Here is a 19,695-nt window from a genome sequence, read left to right as displayed (position 1 = left end):
TTTTTTCTGGGGTATTGTCCTTCCTCTAGCCTCGGTTGGGTTGTTATTCTTGAAGGGGCTGGTAATTAGTGTCTAGTTTTAGGAAATTCCTTTGTTAGGTGTATGGATCTTCTAGTCCAGTGTCTCTCAACAGCCGGTCGATGGACCTGCGCTGGTCCCTGACAGAGTTTAGGAAGGCTGCAAGCCAGTCCCTGGTATCGCCGAGGTTAACAAACACTGCACTCGTGCGCTCTGTTTCAGGTGATTGCAGTCGGGATCTGTTTCCCCTCTCCCCCAATTCCCCTCTCCCCCAGCTTTCCTCAGCTGATCTGTGGGGCAGCCCCTGCTTGGGAAGCTACATTTATATTAGTGCAAATGGGGGGGGGGGAGGGAGATACTCTGTTTAACACCCCCCCCCCCCCCACACACACACACACAAACAAAGCAACTGAGGGTCAGGGTTCTAACGCAGGGTGTTGCGGGACAGAGCAGCGATGGGACCGGCTTTCACCAGGCACAATGGGCAGGGAGGGGCATGCCCCCACCATCACTTCCCAAACTGGGAACCCGGAGCCCCTTGGACCTCGCCCTCTCCGCTCCCCGTGTCCCCCAGAGAGGCCCCGCTGTCCCAAGCAGAAGTCCCGGCAGCCAGCCCGCAGCTGCGGCTCCCCGGCACCGCACCCCCGGCACGCCGCGGGGCGAGAAGCGGAGCCTGCCCCCAGCCTGGCGTGGCCCGGGAGACCTTCAAACGCAGCAGCAGCAGCCGCAGCCGCCCCTTGCCACCAGAGCGCAATTCCCTAGAGGTGAATGGGGGATCCCAGGCAACCCCCCCCCCCCCCACACACACGCCCTCCCCCCTCTGCTATTAATTCCCGAGGACCATTCATTTCCCTGGGATCCCTCCCGCTCTCTCTCTCTCTCTCTCACACACACCAGCCCCCTGCCTCGTGTGACCCTGCTGGAAAACGCACTAAAAATAGACCCCCCCCCCGCGCCCGCCCGCAGCCATTCCCACCCCCCCCCCCTCCTGTTCCACCGCCGGGGCACATGGCTAGCGAGGCTCTCCCTCGGGGTGGAGGGGAGCGGGAGCGCTCCGGTACTGCAGAGCCAGGGCCGACCCCCGCACAATGCCAGAGCCGCCGTGGCGAGAAGGGGGCCGGGAAGGGGGGCGACGCTGCTTAGCTGGGGGAGCGAGAGGGGGGAAACAACCCGGGCGCCACCCTGCCCCCAGCGCCCCTCCACACACACAGGCGCGCGCGCGCGCCCCACGGATCGATCGTGGGCTGCCTTGCTGCAGTCCTGCAAAGGAGTAGTGGGAGTGGGGGGCGGGAGGGGGCGGAAAGGGGAACCGGGCGGGAAGGGGGGCAAGGAGCCACACATGTCACATGTGCTTTCGAAGACGCCCGGGAGCATCTGCAAGCTGGATGTGGTGGAGGATGCTGCGGCAGGTGATCCACAGAGGGCTTCAGTCGTTTTGCTACAAGCTGGGCTTGTTCGTGAGCAGGCACCCGGTGTTTTTCCTCACCCTGCCCGCAGTCCTGACCATCATCTTCGGCTTCAGCCTGCTCAACCGCTTCCAGGCGGAAAGGGACCTGGAGACGCTGGTAGCCCCCAGCCACAGCCTGGCCAAGATCGAGCGGAGCTTAGCCAGTAGCCTTTTCCCCCTGGAGCAGTCCAAAAGCCAGCTCTATTCGGACTTGCACACCCCGGGGAGGTATGGCAGGGTGATCCTCCTCTCCAAACCAGGAGGCAATATTTTGCATCAGGCTGATGTGATCCTGCAGATCCACCGAGCCGTGCTGGAAATGAAGGTGAACTACAAAGGCTATAATTATACTTTTCCCCATCTGTGTGTGTTGAGCAATCAGGATAAGAAATGCGTGCTGGATGATATTATTTCAGTGCTAGAGGATCTGAGGCAGGCTGCCCTCTCCAATAAGACAACAGCCAGGGTGCAAGTGAGCTATCCCAACACTAAATTAAAGGTATGCTCTTGCTGCATGCTTTTGCCAATTAAAGAGGCAGCAGTTCATTTCTTGTCCTAAACAGCAACCAGGGAACCAAAATATGAAGCTTTAAAAGGGATGCATTTCCTTTCAGGGGCGGGGAGGCTGTGGGTTGAGGGGAACTAATGATGAGAAGCATTCAAGGAAGGAACCAGCGTGAGACCCTGCCCTAGTATCTTTAAGGGTTAATCCATCAGAGCAGGGGATGAGGGTGTGTGTGGGGGGATGGGGGATCGATCACAGTTTGTGGGGATTGATCATTGAGAGCTGGGGTGCAAATGTATCTTGATTCCCTATCTACAGTCCCCAGCTGGCATGCCAGAATCATCCACCTTTAACATGGCCAGAGAAGGGTTTCCTCAAATACATAGTAAGCTCTTGTCTCTCACTGACTCTGTAGGTGTGGTAGGAACAGCAGAGGATTTGTACTGTATTGATTCCAGGTGTCCTGGCTTTTCTTTTTCTTCTTTACCTGCATGCATAGGAGGGGGTGGACATTTTCTCCCAGTGTGAAAATAATTAGCACTGCCACTGACTGCTGGGCTGGAGTACTGGACGGATCCCATCAACAAGAGGTTTCCAGCAAAGGCAAAACAAGGCAAAAGGCTAACTAAGTTTCAGTCTCGCCAATGGAAGTAATATACACTCAGCCCAAAACACCTGCCCATTTTAACGCTACCTCCCCCTGCATAGTGTTTTCACCTCTGGTGGGTTTTCTAGGCTGGTTGTTGATTAGTAGAACTTGTCTGCTCAGAGCAAATAAGACATAAGGTCTTCAGGAGGCTGGTGAGAGAAGTTTCAGGGATTACTGCCAATGTGACTCCTCCAGGAGGCATTGCATTATCTGCAGGAGTTACCTCGTTAAGTGTCACAGAATTACCTAGCACATAGTTACTCACGGGTCAGGTGTAATCCCACAAAGGGAAAAAAATGTCTTACGGTCTTTCTTCTAAGACATTGAGGCTTCTAGTGGATTTTTGTTTCTGCCTTTCGTTGGAAGACACGCATCCTGGGGTGTGGAGGATGGTAGAGATTTTTGTAACTACTGGCCAGACCCTGAAGTTATTACTCTGCCTTACTTTTTATTTATTATTTATTGATAACTATACAAGACACCAAGGTAAGACCAGTCCTTGCCCCAAAGAGTTTACAGTCTGAAAGAGAGATGGAGATTTGCCTTATTGGGTGTTTTGTTTCAGTAAAAACTATCTAAGAATTTGGTTCAACACTGTCTCCTGTGTCAAAAAACCGTTTCGTAACAGGAGAGAGGTGGTCGCTGGAGTTGAATTAGGGTTGTGTGAATTTGAAAAAATGTCCTTATTTGTGTAAGCGCTGCTCTGAGAGAACCCTGGGGACATCTAACTGAGCTTGGCAAAAGGAGGTCAGGGTGATCTGCTGTCTCCCTTTCCCAGAAGATGTCCAGAGTTCCTGCTCTAAAAATAAATAAAGAAAAAAATAAAAATTGCCATCTGCTAGTGACTGAACCAAATACATGTAATGAATGAATTCTAAACACTGGTAAGGACTTTCGCAGAGCCGAAAGGCCTGACCCTGAGAGACGCTCCCTACCTGCCAAGCATCTCTAACTCCCAAGGAAGTTGCCAGGTGCTCAGCATTTCTCAGGAGAAGGAATTTATGCTCCTTAGCCTCTAGCTTTAAAGTTGGACAGGGCATGGGGCAGGAGCTTTCTATTCACTCGTCAGTACTTGGCTGTGGGAAACCAGAATCCCTGACTGATTGTATTAGAATAAAGTGAATTAATTATTGTAATTGTTTGTTATTTGTATTAGTGAAACGCTGAAAAAACCCACTTGGGCTAACTACTGTGGAAGAAGAGCGTTCCCAGTGTTTCTGAGACAGCTTTAAACAATCCTTCGTGGGCAAAGTTCATGGTCCCTCAGAAGTGCAGTTTGTCGGTGCTGGTTCTCTTTCTCATCAAGGGCTGGGTTGTAACCGCCAGCCTGCCCTGAGTGATGGGTGGTGCATCGCTGTGCCATCCCAGGAGCAAACTAGGGAGCTGGTGGACTCAGAGCCATAATTCCTCCTCTGCCACCTTGTGCTATAGTAGGCACTTCACCCCCTTTCATGGAGCAACTGACTCTTCGACTGGGTGCCCAGTTACTTTGGCCTGCTGCTAAGGTGGGAGAAAAGCCAGCTGCTACTCCCTCTGCCTCCTTTCCACCCTCCCTACTCACTGGCTTGCAGTGGGGGAGTATGGACTGAGTAGCCACTGCTGCCCCAGAGTCACAATCTGAGCAAGGCTGATTTGGGACCAGCAGTGCCTTTGCTTCCTCAGACTCCCCGGCACATAGGAGGAAGGGCTGGGACAATCTAGCCCTGTGAGGATAGCTCTTGAGTGGTCAGTGTGTGTTTACAAACAAACACTTTGTACACTGTGTCCACTTAGCTAGATCACTGCCTGGATGTTCAGCATGGGAGAACAACGCCCGAGGAGCCTGGTCCCAACGTGATTATCTAGCACATTGTCAGAGGGCTGGGGGGGTTTCTATTTTTTTTATTGCTTTTCAATGAAACAGTGAAGTAAGCAGGCTGTGATGTGACCCAGCTTACTGAATACTGAATAATGGAGAGCTAAACTCCCCACACCAAACTGGATCCTGCTCCCCTGTTGTACTCACAGCCCAGCCTCCTACTCCTGTAAACTTCCAGGGCAGTCAACGAAGCTGAAGCCAATGGGAGAAAGAACATTAGGTTTTAGCCTGTTGGTGCCAATGGACTTTTCCCTGGACAGTGACTACAGGTAGGGCTCTGTGATCACTCCTCAGATTGGCCAGATCGCTTGTAAAAATTATACCACTTATCTGTGAACTGGGAAGATGTCCCCAGTGTCTTTATTCTGTTGCGGCCAATAGGTGTGTGTCAGCCCGAGTTTGCCTGAGAACTTGAATGATGATCTTCCTCAGATGCAAGCAGGGTTTGGTTTTGTCAGTGGTCCCTGTAATCTCTGTCAAACAGACCCTTGTGAACAGCACCAATTTCCATCCCTTTCTACTGATGAGTCCAGCCACCAGCGGGCCTTGCTTTTTCAGTCTGAGTTAAGGGTTGACAATGAGTCAACTCTTGCCAAATCCATGGGCTTCAGTGGTCGTTTTGTGTGAATAATTTGAGCGGGATTTTGCTCCATCTCAGTGAACAGTCTCAGTGGTATGGTCTGTCTGTTCTGGAAGCAGCTAGGTAAAATTGTTAAGAAGCAGCACCAGGCAGCCTGGGAGGTACAACCAAAGAGCTGGGATTTTCCTATTCAGTCGCTTGCATGAAGTCGTTTTTACGTGTCCACACCCCTACTGTAGTATTTGAGGGCCTCACATTCTTTACCATATTTATTCTCTTCACAACACTTCTGGCAGATAGGGCAGTGCTATCATCCCCATTTTACAAAGGGAGAACGGAATCACTGAGAGACTAAGGTCCCACTGGGACTTGGGTGCCTACATCCCTTTGAGGATCTGGGTATAAGTGAGTTGCCCAAGCTCACACAGGAACTCTGTGGCAGAGCAGGAAATCCAACCTGGATCCCCTGACTCCCACAGTAAGCTGCCATTGTCCCAGTTAACTTCCTTTCCCAATTAGGAGAAGGAGCAATTAAAAATGAGAATATTTAAAATGAAATAAAATATTAAACTGGATAGAAATACAAGCACGGAATGTTACTTCGTTGTTTTCTTTGTATCTTTGTTTTCCAATTTCTCTATCAAAAGACTCTGTCTTAGAATTTCTTACCTATTTAACACCAGATTAAACATCATTTAACTACTTGGCACTGGTCAAATGGTTCCTCATTAAACAGATTTTTGGCAACCCTGCCCTCAGTTATGTATTAGTCACTCCTGAACACTAGGCTAGATTAGTTCCCCATAAAGCAGCCATTCTGATAACTGTAAACTCAGTTAAGTGGAGTGTTGTGTGGGAGATTGTGTTCAACCTCCCTGTCTCCTCCATTGCTCAAGACAGTGCTCACTTCATAACCCTAAATGGTTTCAAAATGCTACAGGTGCTGCTGTGGAGCCAGATTTCCACATGCTCAGCACTCAGCAGCTCCCGAGGCACCGCTAATCGCCGTGCTGTGAAAAGAGCTCAGCTCCAATTGTGTACCAGGAATCTCCCTTGCCTGCTGTTTCCCAAGGACTTCCTGTGATTCCGGGGGCCCAAGCCACTGCGAAGGGGTGGAGAGGAGAGCATGGCCCCAGGCAAAAAGAGCTGAACATGTTGCTCCATCCTAAGGAATGGTACAACTTGCAGGCTTCTCCTGGTTGCCTGGGAGCTCCAAGCATTGGGCTTCCCCAAGGCACTGTCCCTCCCCCAGCAGTTCCCCTGGGGCAGTGCAGCTGCATAGTGCACCTGGTACCCTCAGGCTCAGCTGAGCCCCACACCTTCGAATTCTGTAACGCGCTTTGAGGCTCGTGGCAGCTGCTGTATAAGTCAAATCATCACAACAAAATCTGAATGGGGAGGGGATCCTGGGCTCAGAAGAGGAAGGACAGAGGCAAGGGACAGTTTTAATCTCATCCTTTTGGATCAAGGTGTTTCGAGGAAGGGCATGAAAGTGGGAGGTGGACCGTTTGCTGGCAACAGCAAGTAACTTCACTTAAGTTCTCCTTAGGCTCTAGAGATTGGGAAAAGTTAAAAAAAACCCACACCTGCTCTTCAAGCTGCCTTTCGGCATGTTTGCAGCACTAACTTTAACCCCTCCGGTATTTGATCAAAGAGTCTGAGAATGTCCACACTTCCCACAGTGTTAGAACCTGCTGGCATGTGAGGGCAGCTCAGTTTGGCAGCGATGGTGTCTGTAGCAGGTTAATTCTGCCCCTGCTGGTAGATGCTACGGCAGTTACAAATCCTGGAGTGCAATAGTGCCAAATGGTCAAGCAGCCTTACTGCTGGATTCAGGTAATAAGCATTTCTGGGGGGAAGCAGGGGAGGATAGGATAGGGGTCAGTCTGTGCAACAAAACAGATACAAAGATGAATCATAGAATCATAGACTTTAAGGTCAGAAGGGACCATTATGATTGTCTAGTCTGACCTCCTGCACAATGCAGGCCATGGAATCTCACCCACCAACTCCTGTAACAAACCCCTAATTTATGAAATTCCCTACCTGTTTCAAGACATCACAGGATCATAGATTAGCCCGGGCCTTTTTCTTGGGTAGGTTAGTCTAGCTTCGTGCCCTAGAAGAGAGAGAGGCCAGATTTGCAATGCTGACTGAGATCCGATGTGGAGAAATGTAACCTGGATCAAAGGTAACAATTGTGCTCCGCCAATCCCGGGGCTGCTCTAAATGAGACTCCAAGGGGCTGTTCCATTTTTGGGGTAAAGGGATGCTCCAGACATACCCCCTTTCTCTCAGGGAGGCCACCTATGCCAGGGGCCAGGAGGAGGGATGCCATAGAGACCCTACGCTGGTAGTGCACCACCCAGGGTTCCCCTTTATGCATAGGGAATCCTGAAGAAACTGGTTAAGCCACTGAAATGGACCCAAGAATTAGGCCCATAATTTTAGTATTTTTACCAAATTCAGTGCGACAGAGGATGTGGCATTTTGATACTCACACTCTAAGTGCTTTAGCAAGTGCTTTTCTTGCTCATAACTCTGTGTACTGGATAATGAGGGTTCCCGTGTCTTGATTGCATTAATTGTCACTGCTTAGTAGTGTACGAAAGGAGCTGTACAAAATAAAGTAGCACTGTTGTACTAGAGAGAAACACACAGAGTGGAGCATAGTTTCCAGAGTTTTCTTTTAACCATAGCTTTTTCTAGACAGAACTGTTTTGTTACAAACATGTTGTTTCAATCACATCTCTGGAGTGAATTTCATTGTTGTCATACCATGGCCGGATTTCACCTGCTCCGTGTATTTATGACTCATTTCTTTCCCTTTAAAGTTCAAATTAGTTGCTAGAGTGACAGTTGTGAAGACTAAAATTCTCTGTTTATTGATAGCATGGGTTGTGGCAATGCAAGACCTGCTGGAATACGTTAGCCCTGTTCTGGAAGGACAAACTTTTGGGACCATTTTAGTCTTCATGTCGACTCAGTCCTTGGCCTTTCTCTGTCTGGCAACCAGGATGCTAACTTGTGCCAAATATATTATGACAATAGTTCACCTTATTATTGTTTTTTAAATACAATATGTGCTTTGCAGGTATGTAGGAAAAAAGGACCTTGTCTCAAAGGTCTTACTGGTATCTGACAAATAATATAGCACTGGGCAGTGCAAGGCTGTGTGCTCTAGTGGTTTGGCCACTGGCCTTGGAGACTTGTTCAAGTCCCATCTCTGCCACTGACTTATTATGTGACCTTGGGCAAGTTGCTTCACCTCTTTAGGCCTCAGTTTCCCTTTCCATCTATTGTACTATCTCTTTAGCCAGTAATCTCTTTGTGGCAGGGAGGGTCTGTAATGGGGAGGGAGTGTGGCCTAGTGGATAAAGTACTAGATTGGGACTCAGGAGACCTCAGTTCTCATCCTAGCTCATCCACTAGCCTGCTGAGTGACCTTGGGAAAGTCACTTCTCTGTTCAGTGAAAGTGGGATAAATAGGGATAATGATAGTGACCTACTTTGAGAGCTACTGATGAAAAGTACCATATAAGAGCCAGGTATTATTATTCATAATAATATGCTATAATAATGAGTGCCACAGGTTACAAAAAAGGAAGAACAACCCAGTCTGGGCTGGATTTGAGCCAGTGACTAGAAATGGAAAGCTGTGTGCACATGACTAGATCCCTGGTCCCACTGCTCCTCCATAGACAGTAGACTCTTGTCTGTAATGTTTAGTAAACACCAGATATAAGTGCTTGGTTTGATCCTGCTCAGGATTCTGCAAAGAGCTGTTTCACGTTGGGCATTGGTAACGCAAGCATTAGCCTAGTGACTTGTACACTCTATAAGTATGAGAGTAACTCTGCTTATACTTATAGGGTTATAGTTCTCCTTACCCTGCCTTTAAGCATAAAAAGTATGTGCTCTGGTAAGCTATTGGCAAGGTAAAACCATTGTCAGGATGAAAGGAATGCAGATGTGTTACTGTGTAAGCATGGGTGTGGTATATACCAGTATTTCAAATCCATTTCAAAGTCCTGCCTAGTGGTGTCTGGGTTAATCATCCAGGAGCAGAGTGCATCGTGTTGCCATGCAGAAGAGTGAAAGCTCCAGGATTCCCTTTTCTGGGCCGGTGGACGTGGGACACGCTACCGAGTTGATGGATTTGCTCTCTGGTGGTGGGACTGAGAACTGATTCCAAAAAACACCTTGCTGGTAAATCTATAGAAAACATTAACCATGAGTCTTAGTGGAGGCCACGTGTCTGAACTTCCCAGCCAGAGGAAAGGTGCTTTAGCAGCTCAGACCAAGGATAAGAAGAGTTGACCGCGAGCGTGGAAAATGGACATTAGCTGATACTTGGATGTATGGTGTGTATGCTGAGGGGATAAGGGGCAGCTGGGGGAAGGAAGCTAGAAAAAAAAAAAGAATACTCATATAAATAGTCTTCTGTTTCTGATTATTCTGTGTGTGCATGTGAGATCATGCACATCTTGCTTAATTAAGAAATAAGAAAATGAAATAGTTGATAAGCCATGGGCCGTATGCAGTGTTGTGGTAGCCATGTTGCTCCCAGGATATTAGAGAGATAAAGTGGGTGCGGTGATACCTTTTATTGGCCCAACTTCTGTTGGTAAGAGAGACAAGCAGTTCAGCTTACACAGAGCTCTTTTTCAAGTCTGGGGAGCTAAGTCAGGCCATGTTGACACTGTCACTTATGTTGGCAAAACTTACCTCACTCAAGGGTGTGAAAAAACACACCCCTGAGTGACATACATTTTGCTGACATAAGTGGTAGTGTGCACAGTGCTTTGTCAGTGGGAGACCTACCCCCACTCATTGTCGACGGGGAGCTCCCGGGGGCGTTGATCATTGCAGCTGTGGAGATATGGCTGCAGGTTTTGCATCTGTTGTTCCGATAGGATCTGGTTCCGCTTTGAGTTGGGCCAATAAAAGATATGACCTCACCCACTGGTCTCGCTCTATGATGTGTGCTGGGCATTTATTAAATACTATGCTAAGAACAAAAGATGCATTAGTCTTACCATGTAGAAAAGGAGTATTTGTGGCACCTTAGAGACTAACCGGTGCCACAAGTACTCCTTTTCTTTGTGCGAATTGGTTAGTCTCTAAGGTGCCACAAGTACTCCTTTTCTTTCTGCGAATACAGACTAACACGGCTGCTACTCTGAAACCTGTCTTACCATGTAGTAAGAGAGAGGCACTGCACCATTACAGTTGTAGAAGTGGCAGAGAATGAGCCCAACATCTGTTTTTCTGAGAGGAGGAAAAAGCTCATTTCAGACCATGGTCTTGTGTTTGTACACAGCGCCTTTTATCCCAATGAATTCCAAACCTCCGTGCACACCAATTGAGCGAACAGTGAGAGTCACTCTGTGCACTTCAGAAAGGTTGCACCTTCAGGGCTGAAAAGCAGCTCTTGTTTTAAACAACAGATAGCAAAAAGCTACACAACAGCTTCGGACATGAACTGAACTGGGACTTGGTCCTGCTTCGAGCAGGGGGTTGGACTAGATGACCTTCTGGGGTCCCTTCCAACCCTGATATTCTATGATTCTATGATTCTATGAAGGTGCCACGTGTAACAGAAATGAAAGGAGCAGCTTCTGTGGACAGGGAGAGTACAAATGGACGGGTCACTTCCTGGGAGGATGGTATTGATGGCCTGTGATATACAGGAGGTCAGAGTAGATGATCTACTGGTCCCTTCTAGCCTTAAATTCTATGACTAAGAAGCCTTCTGATCCCCTTATATCTCTGCCTAGCAGCTAGACACTATTGAAGTCCCCTGTGTTCTCCTTCTTATTGCACTCTGGTGTGCAAGGCTCACACCCTGAGGATCATGGACAAGGAAGAAGCATCCGGGCTGGCATGTGGGGGTGGAATTCAGCATGCTGAGGAGGGAGCAGGGAAAGCACTGCGCCTGAGCGCTAAGGAACTCTAGTTGGCAGAATCTCTCTTGGACATGTTCCTGAGGTGAGGTGTCTCTGAAGTGGTCCCAATGCAGGCCAATGTCTACTAGGCCTGAACGACCCTCAAGTTAGTATCGGATTAGGACATTGGGGAACAGGACTAGGTGCCTCATGAAAAGTGCTTCGAGGTCTTTAATGATACTGAGGCATCAGGACATCGGTTTTACATCTCATCCCAGAATGGGAGCTCAGAGAGCACGCCCTGTTGAGGAACCAGCTCAGGAGTGGCTCAAGGGGGTTAGCTTGCAGCTCCACTCACACTGAGGCTATGCAGTTGCATGAATTACAAAGAAAAATGTCTTTGTACTCGTAATGGAGCTTAACAAATGCAGCCAGCCCGAGTTTCCGTAATGCTGCACAAATACAAATGAGAACCAGAAAATGCCTGTGAATGAGATGGGTAGAAAAGGGTAAGCCTCCCGCAAAGCAATATAAAGATATCTAGTGTGCAGGGTGTAAAGCTAGAGAGCATTAGTAATGGCTGGTATGTGGGAGGCTGTGATTGGGAAGGGCATTTGTTGGAACATTGAAGACTGGACCATGCTATATTTATATTACTGATAGAGCTGGTCAGAAACACTTGGCAAAAACATTTTCTGTCAGAAAATTCAGTTCTGCTGAACTTGAAACTCTTCGTGAAATCATGTCGATTTATGCCCACATTTTGTTTTAGCAGAACCACCCCTTCTACCTCAGAAAAGTTTTGACAATGTCAAAACATCCCATTTGAACATTTTATGAATGAAACATTGTCATTGTTTAATTTCCAATGATGTCTCATTTAGATTTTTGAAATGTAGTTTCATATTATATCTGATAATGTAGTATAAAAATTATCGCTGTCAAGCAATTAAAAAATTAATCATGATTAATTGTGCAATTAAAAAAATTAATCGTGATTAATCGCACTGTTAAACAATAATAGAGTATCATTTATTTAAATATTTTTGGATGTTTTCTACATTTTGAAATATATTTATTTCAATTACAACACAGAATACAAAGTGTACAGTGCTCACTTAATATTTATGTTTGATTACAAGTATCTGCACTGTAAAAAAACCAGAAGAAATAGTATTTTTCAATTCACCTAATATGAGTACTGTAGCGCAATCTCTTTATCATGAAAGTTGAACTTACAAATGTAGAATTATGTACAAAAAAACTTGCATTCAAAAATAAAACAATGTAAAATTTTAGAGCCTGCAAGTTCATTCAGTCCTACTTCTTGTTCAGCTAAACGCTCAGATAAACAAGTTTGTTTACATTTTCAGGAGACAATGCTACCCGCTTCTTGTTTACAAGGTCACATGAAAGTGAGAACAGGTGTTCTCATGGCAGTGTTGTAGCCGGCATCTCAAGATGTTTACGTGACAGATGCGCTAAAGATTCACCTGTCCCTTCATGCTTCAACCACCATTCCAGAAGACATGCGTCCATGCTGATGACGGATTCTGCTTGATAACAATCCAAAGCAGTGCAGCCCGACGCATGTTCCTTTTCATTATCTGAGTCAGATGCCACCAGCAGAAGGTTGATTTTCTTTTTTGGTGGTTTGGGTTCTGTAGTTTCTGCATTAGAGTGTTGCTCTTTTAAGACTTCTGAAAGCATGCTCCACACCTCATCCCTCTCAGATTTTGGAAGGCACTTAAGATTTTTAAACCTTGGGTCGAGTGCTGTAGCTATCTTTAGAAATCTCACATTGGTACCTTCTTTGCGTTTTGTCAAATCTTCAGTGAAAGTGTTCTTAAAATGAACAATGTGCTGAGTCATCATCCGAGACTGCTATAACAGGAAATATATAGCAGAATGCAGGTAAAACAGAGCAGGGGACATACAATTCTCCCCCAAGGCATTCAGTCTGAAATTTAATTAACACTTTTTTTTTAATGAGAGTCATCAGCATGGAAGCATGTCCTCTGGAATGGTGGCCAAAGCATGAAGGGGCATAGGAATGTTTAGCATATCTGGCACGTAAATACTTTGCAATGCCGGCTATAAAAGTGACGTGCAAATGCCTGTTCTCACCTTCTGGTGACATTGTAAATAAGAGGAGGGCAGCATTATCTCCCTTAAACGTAAACAAACTTGTTTGTCTTAGCGATTGGCTGAACAAGAAGAAGGACTGAGTAGACTTGTAGGCTCTGAAGTTTTACATTGTTTTGTTTTTGAATGCAGTCATGTAACAAAAAAATCTACATTTGTAAGTTGCACTTTCAGGACAAAGAGATTGCACGAAAGTACTTGTATGAGGTGGATTGAAAAATACTATTTCTTTTAAAAAGAAAAGGAGTACTTGTGGCACCTTAGAGACTAACAAATTTATTAGAGCATAAGCTTTCGTGAGCTACAGCTCACTTCATCGGATGCATACAGTGGAAAAATACAGTGGGGAGATTTTATATACACAGAGAACATGAAACAATGGGTGTTACCATACAGACTGTAACAAGAGTGATCAGGAAAGGTGAGCTATTACCAGCAGGAGAGTTGGGGCGGGGGGGGAAACCTTTTGTAGTGATAATCAAGGTGGGCCATTTCCAGCACTTTATAAGAACAGTGGGAGGGAAAATAAACAAGGGGAAATAGTTTTACTTTGTGTAATGACACATCCACTCCCAGTCTTTATTCAAACCTAAGTTAATTGTATCCAGTTTGCAAATTAGTTCCAATTCAGCAGTCTCTCCTTGGAGTCTGTTTTTGAAGTTTTTTGTTGAAGAATTGCCACTTTTAGGTCTGTAATCGAGGGACCAAAGAGATTGAAGTGTTCTCCGACTGGTTTTTGAATGTTATAATTCTTGACATCTGATTTGTGTCCATTTATTCTTTTACGTAGAGACTGTCCAGTTTGGCCAATGTACATGGCAGAGGGGCATTGCTGGCACATGATGGCATATATCACATTGGTAGATGCGCAGGTGAATGAGCCTCTGATAGTGTGGCTGATGTGATTAGACCCTCTGATGATGTCCCCTGAATAGATATGTGGACAAGTTGGCAAAGGGCTTTGTTGCAAGGATAGGTTTCTGGATTAATGTTTTTGTTGTGTGGTGTGTGGTTGCTGGAGAGTATTTGCTTCAGGTTGGGGGGCTGTCTGTAAACAAAGACTGGCCTGTCTCCCAAGATCTGTGAGAGTGATGGGTCATCCTTCAGGATAGGTTGTAGATCCTTGATGATGCGTTGGAGAGGTTTTAGTTGGGGACTGAAGGTGATGGCTAGTGGTGTTCTGTTATTTTCTTTGTTAGGCCTGTCCTGTAGCAGGTAACTTCTGGGTACTCTTCTGGCTCTGTCAATCTGTTTCTTCACTTCAGCAGGTGGGTACTGTAGTTGTAAGAACGCTTGATAGAGATCTTGTAGGTGTTTGTCTCTGTCTGAGGGGTTGGAGCAAATGCGGTTGTATCGTAGAGCTTGGCTGTAGACAATGGATCGTGTGGTGTGGTCTGGATGCAAGCTGGAGACATGTAGGTAAGCATAGCGGTCAGTAGGTTTCCGGTATAGGGTGGTGTTTATGTGACCATCGCTTTTTAGCACTGTAGTGTCCAGGAAGTGGATCTCTTGTGTGGACTGATCCAGGCTGAGGTTGATGGTGGGATGGAAATTTTTGAAATCATGGTGGAATTCCTCAAGGGCTTCTTTTCCATGGGTCCAGATGATGAAGATGTCATCAATATAGCGCAAGTAGAGTAGGGGCATTAGGGGACGAGAGCTGAGGAAGCGTTGTTCTAAGTCAGCCATAAAAATGTTGGCATACTGTGGGGCCATGCGGGTACCCATAGCAGTGCCGCTGATTTGAAGGTATACATTGTCCCCAAATGTGAAATAGTTATGGGTGAGGACAAAGTCACAAAGTTCAGCCATCAGGTTTGCAGTGACATTAACGGGGATACTGTTCCTGGCGGCTTGTAGTCCATCTTTGTGTGGAATGTTGGTGTAGAGGGCTTCTACATCCATAGTGTCCAGGATGGTGTTTTCAGGAAGATCACTGATGGATTGTAGTTTCCTCAGGAAGTCAGTGGCATCTCGAAGATAGCTGGGAGTGCTGGTAGCGTAGGGCCTGAGGAGGGAGTCTACATAGCCGGACAATCCTGCTGTCAGGGTGCCAATGCCTGAGATGATGGGGTGTCTCTTTGGTCACTCGATTACAAACCTAAAAGTGGCAATTATTCAACATTAAAAACTTCAGAAACAGACTCCAAGGAGAGACTGCTGAATTGGAACTAATTTGCAAACTGGATACAATTAACTTAGGCTTGAATAAAGACTCGGAGTGGATGTGTCATTACACAAAGTAAAACTATTTCCCCTTGTTTATTTTCCCTCCCACTGTTCTTATAAAGTGCTGGAAATGGCCCACTTTGATTATCACTACAAAAGGTCCCCCCCCCCCCCGTCGTCGTCCCCCCCCCCCCCCCCCCCCGCTCTCCTGCTGGTAATAGCTCACCTTTCCTGATCACTCGTTACAGTCTGTATGGTAACACCCATTGTTTCATGTTCTCTGTGTATATAAAATCTCCCCACTGTATTTTTCCACTGTGTGCGTCCAATGAAGTGAGCTATAGCTCACGAAGGCTTATGCTCAGATAAATTGGTTAGTCTCTAAGCTGCCACAAGTCCTCCTTTTCTTTTTACGGATACAGACTAACACGGCTGCTACTCTGAAAGCTATTTCTTTTGTTTATCATTTTTACAGTGCAAATATTTGTAAGCAAAAATAATATACACTTTGATTTCAGTTACAACACAGAATACAATATATATGAAAATGGAAAAGAAACCGTCCAAAATCTTGAATACATTTCAATTGGTATTGTATTGTTTAACAGTGCGATCAAAACTGCGATTAATCAACAGCCCTAATAAAAACGTCTAAACTGAAACATGTTGATGGATCAGAAATGTATGTTGTTTTTCAGCATTTTCCCTTGTGGAGAATTTTGCAATGCTTTGATTCGAAATGAAGCCAAATTTCAAAATCCTTCAGCAAACAGAATTTCTATCCTCTGCCCAGCTCTAATTACAGGGCTGCCTAGAGGTGTTTGCACAGCTAGGAGCTGTGCAAACACAGTGTAAGAGTCCATCCCTGCCCTGAAGAACTTAACAGTATAAATAGACAAGACAGATAAAAGGGGAAACAAGAGTGCAGAGAAGTGAAGGGGCTTGCCCCGCCCCACACACTAGAGCCAAGAATGGAACCTGAGACTCGTGCCTCAGACTCGAACAACCTGGCCTCTGGACCATGCTATCAGTTGCATATTATTATTGTTTTCCCTCCAAAAAAGATGGCTGCATTTCCTGTTGTGCTGTGTGATCCCAGAATATAGTTTCTGTATGAATTAATGGTTGTAAAGCACTCTGTAGTCCCTTTGAGACAAAAGGTGCTGTTAATGTCATTTCATTCTCATTATCCAACTTCCCCAGGCAGGAAGGTGCCAGAGTCTTCACCCTAGAGCACCCTTTCCTGCACCCCAAATAACCTCAACTGGTCACTTAGCATGAAGTATTAATGGCAGAAAGTCCGTAGCATGTCTCCATTTTCCAGAATGGTTTCTTAGAGTGAGTTGTGACCGATTAATTAAATACTTTATCAAAGGAGAGCTGAGCAGCAGCGCACAGAACATTCATTTATAGTTTTGCTAATAGAAGCCATAATTGGCTTTGCTTGTGTCCTCGACTTCCTTCATTCACAAACGTTCTGCTGAGTGAAACTTTGTTCCGAAGGACATTCACAAAAGGCAAAAGGATCATAAATATGAAATATGCTCAGGAGCGGTTGTTCACATCATGCTTTTGTGTCCATATGGAAAAGCTGTTGCTTGTTAGGAATATTTGTGTGTTATTCTTTGGGAGCATTAATGTTTCCCCACTGATATTTATTCCTTCACTAGCATTAATATTCCTGTATGTTACTGATTCTCCGTCTATCATATAGGAACTAGTGAATCAGTTGGAACACAACAGATTTAGCATTGTAAATTACATCAGAAGCTGCCATCAGAAGCATAGAGACAAGAACATTTCAGATTATTTACGAATGTCTCCCTGGTCCATTCTTTCCCAAGGCTCCAAGATTAGTTCAAGCATTAAGCTTTACATTTATCACAGAAAATTCAGGCGTTTTCCAAGCTTAGGATGCCCCACTGTCCTCAGCTATTACATTATGTTTCAGTTTCAAAGGGAATGTAATTATAGACACTTCTCCTAGGAGAATCAGGTTTGTTACATTATAACTTCTACCACCTTTTCTCTTTGTGTGCATTTTCTTCATCTGAGGGATCCCAGAAGGTAAAAAGTGTTGTGTAAATTCCAAATCTTATAATTGCATAGGCATAATGTTCTTGTCACAGCAGGTTCATTGAGAAAGGATGGCTGAAATGAGTCTTTTCTCATTTCTTACCAGCCCTGAATATACTTAGAACTGTCATCCCTAAACTGTGAGTCTGGCTTCTTTCTGGAGGCCCCAACCTTTCCCTGAGGAGGCAATAACAAGCGAAGGGAAAATAGATATGGAACAGGGAACACATTTTCTCTTGCTGCATTATGGTCAAATAGGATGTAGCAAATGGCCCAGAATGGACAGTTGATGATTTTGCTTTTGCTGAAATTTGTGCAATGAAGTATGGCTCAGGAGAACACATTCTCCTAACTTTGTAGAGTGGCAAAGCTTGAGAAATCAATTGATTTCAAAGGGAGCTGCACACATAAAAACCTTTGAGGATCTGAGAGAGAAAGGTAGGTGAGGTAATATTTTTTATTGGCACAACTTCTGTTAGTGAGAGAGACAAGCTTTTGACCTTACATGGAGCTCTTCTTCAGATGTGGGAAACTAACTCTGTGTCACAGCTAAATATAAGGGTGGAATAGATTGTTTAGCATAAGTAGTTAACACATATTTCCAGGGATCCTTTGAGGTGAACTCGATCTTGGCTTACATCCTTAAACTATCCTGTCTGTGGGGCCAATTCCACCTGGCTCTTCTCTGTACCCATGTGGGGGGAAACATGTATGCAGCAGGGCTCCTGCATACCCCATGGAGTTGAGGAACAACAGTCACTGCATGTATTGAGCTGTGGAGGGGAGCCCTAGAGTGGGGTTTAGGGTCAGAAGATGTGGTGTATGGGTTTTAAAATGGACCTTCCTATTCTGCCTGTGACCCACATGCACCCTTCCCTCATGCTGATTACTCCTGATCCTGGCAGAGTACATTAATCATCCTGAGTAAGTAGGTGGGGGTTCATGGAGGGTCTGTAGCCTGCCAGGATATGGGTGCAAAACTAATCTGTGAAAGCAACAGTTAAGGGAGAACCTCCAGGGAGTCAGGAATTGGCCCCACTTGTTTACTCTGAAAACAAAATAACTCTTAAAAAATAATGTAAGGCGATTTCTTTGTTCCTCTTAAGGGGAGCTCTGGATGTATTCTCCTAACTTGAAGGAGGAATGTTGTGGAAAAGCTTGATAAATCCAGTCCTAGTGGGTTCCAGAGTTTTTCTGTTTTCAATTACCATCTCCCGCCTTTTTATCATATCACCAAAGAAGTCAGAGACATAAAAGGCCTACGAAGTTCCCTAGCCAATACAGGACTGCGAGGAAATCCTAATTGAAAAATTAATTCAAATTGGCTTGCACAGGAAGCCTGTCATGTGGATTGGAAACTGGATAAAAGACTCCTAAACAAAGAATCATGATAAAGGACAATGGATCAAGTTTGTGGGGAGTTTGTGGGGATTGGTCCTGCTTTGAGCAGGGGGTTGGACTAGATGACCTCCTGAGGTCCCTTCCAACCCTGATATTCTAAGATTCTATGATCTAGCGGGGTACCTAAGGGATCCGTGTTATGTCTAGTCGTATTTAATATCTTCATTGATTATCTGGAAGTGGAAGTGAATAGCACATTAATGAAATTCACAGATGACATTAAAATGGGAGGAGTTGGGAACACCAGCTGGGTCAGAGAACTTATACAAAGGAGCTGGAGTGATTAGAAACCTGGACAGAAAATAACAAAATTCACTGAAGGGCTTTGTCTGCCCACTGGTGAGTGTTTGCACTGACAGAGCTCTCGCCAAACATTATCCTAGAACTATAGGGTTAGAAGGGACCGCAAGGGTCAGGATTTGTTGTGTCTAAACTATCCAAAACACATGGCTATCCAGCCTCTTTTTGAAATCCTCCACTGAAGGAGCTTCCACACCTTCCCAAGGCAGTGTGTTTCATTGTCCTACTGTTCTTACAGTTAGGAAGTTTTTCCTGAGATTGAATCTAAATCTCCTATGCTGTAGTTTGAGCCCACTGCCTCTTGTCCTGCCCTCTGTGGCAAGAGAGAACAACTTTTCTTTTAACGAGTTAGTCTTCACAACCCCACTGTGAAGCAGAGTAGTATTATCCCAATTATTCAGATGGAGAAACCACGACAGAAAGTGTAGGTAACTTGACAAAGGACAACAAGAGAATCTATATTAAAGCTAAAATGCTGTAGTCCAGTGGATTAGGTTTGGGACTATGACAAGGAGACCTTGGTTCTGTTTCGGACTCTGACACAGGAGTGCTGTGGACCCTGACCACTTCACTTTTCTGTTTCTGCTTCCATCCTCCTTTGTCTGTTTAGAATGTGAGAACTTTGGGGCAGGGAGCGTCTCTTATTTAGTCTCTGTGCA

The 19,695-nt window shown here is 45.6% G+C and overlaps 1 protein-coding gene across 2 annotated transcripts in view; it reads left to right on the top strand.

The window, feature by feature from the left end:
- The first annotated feature begins 1,364 nt into the window (after positions 1–1,364).
- PTCHD4 (patched domain containing 4) overlaps positions 1,365–19,695 on the top strand; it is a 123,247-nt gene continuing 104,916 nt past the window's right edge. Inside the window, exon 1 of one of the 2 annotated variants that reach the window (XM_027830478.2) lies at positions 1,365–1,790. In XM_027830478.2, coding sequence (XP_027686279.2) covers positions 1,365–1,790 — 426 coding nt within the window. Of the gene's footprint in view, positions 1,965–19,695 lie in introns of both variants that reach the window. The other variant, XM_007068313.3, reaches the window with a different exon arrangement.

This window comes from Chelonia mydas, chromosome 3 (assembly GCF_015237465.2).
Source record: "Chelonia mydas isolate rCheMyd1 chromosome 3, rCheMyd1.pri.v2, whole genome shotgun sequence".
NCBI lineage: Eukaryota > Metazoa > Chordata > Testudines > Cheloniidae > Chelonia > Chelonia mydas.
This window is presented reverse-complemented; position numbering and strand designations above follow the sequence as displayed.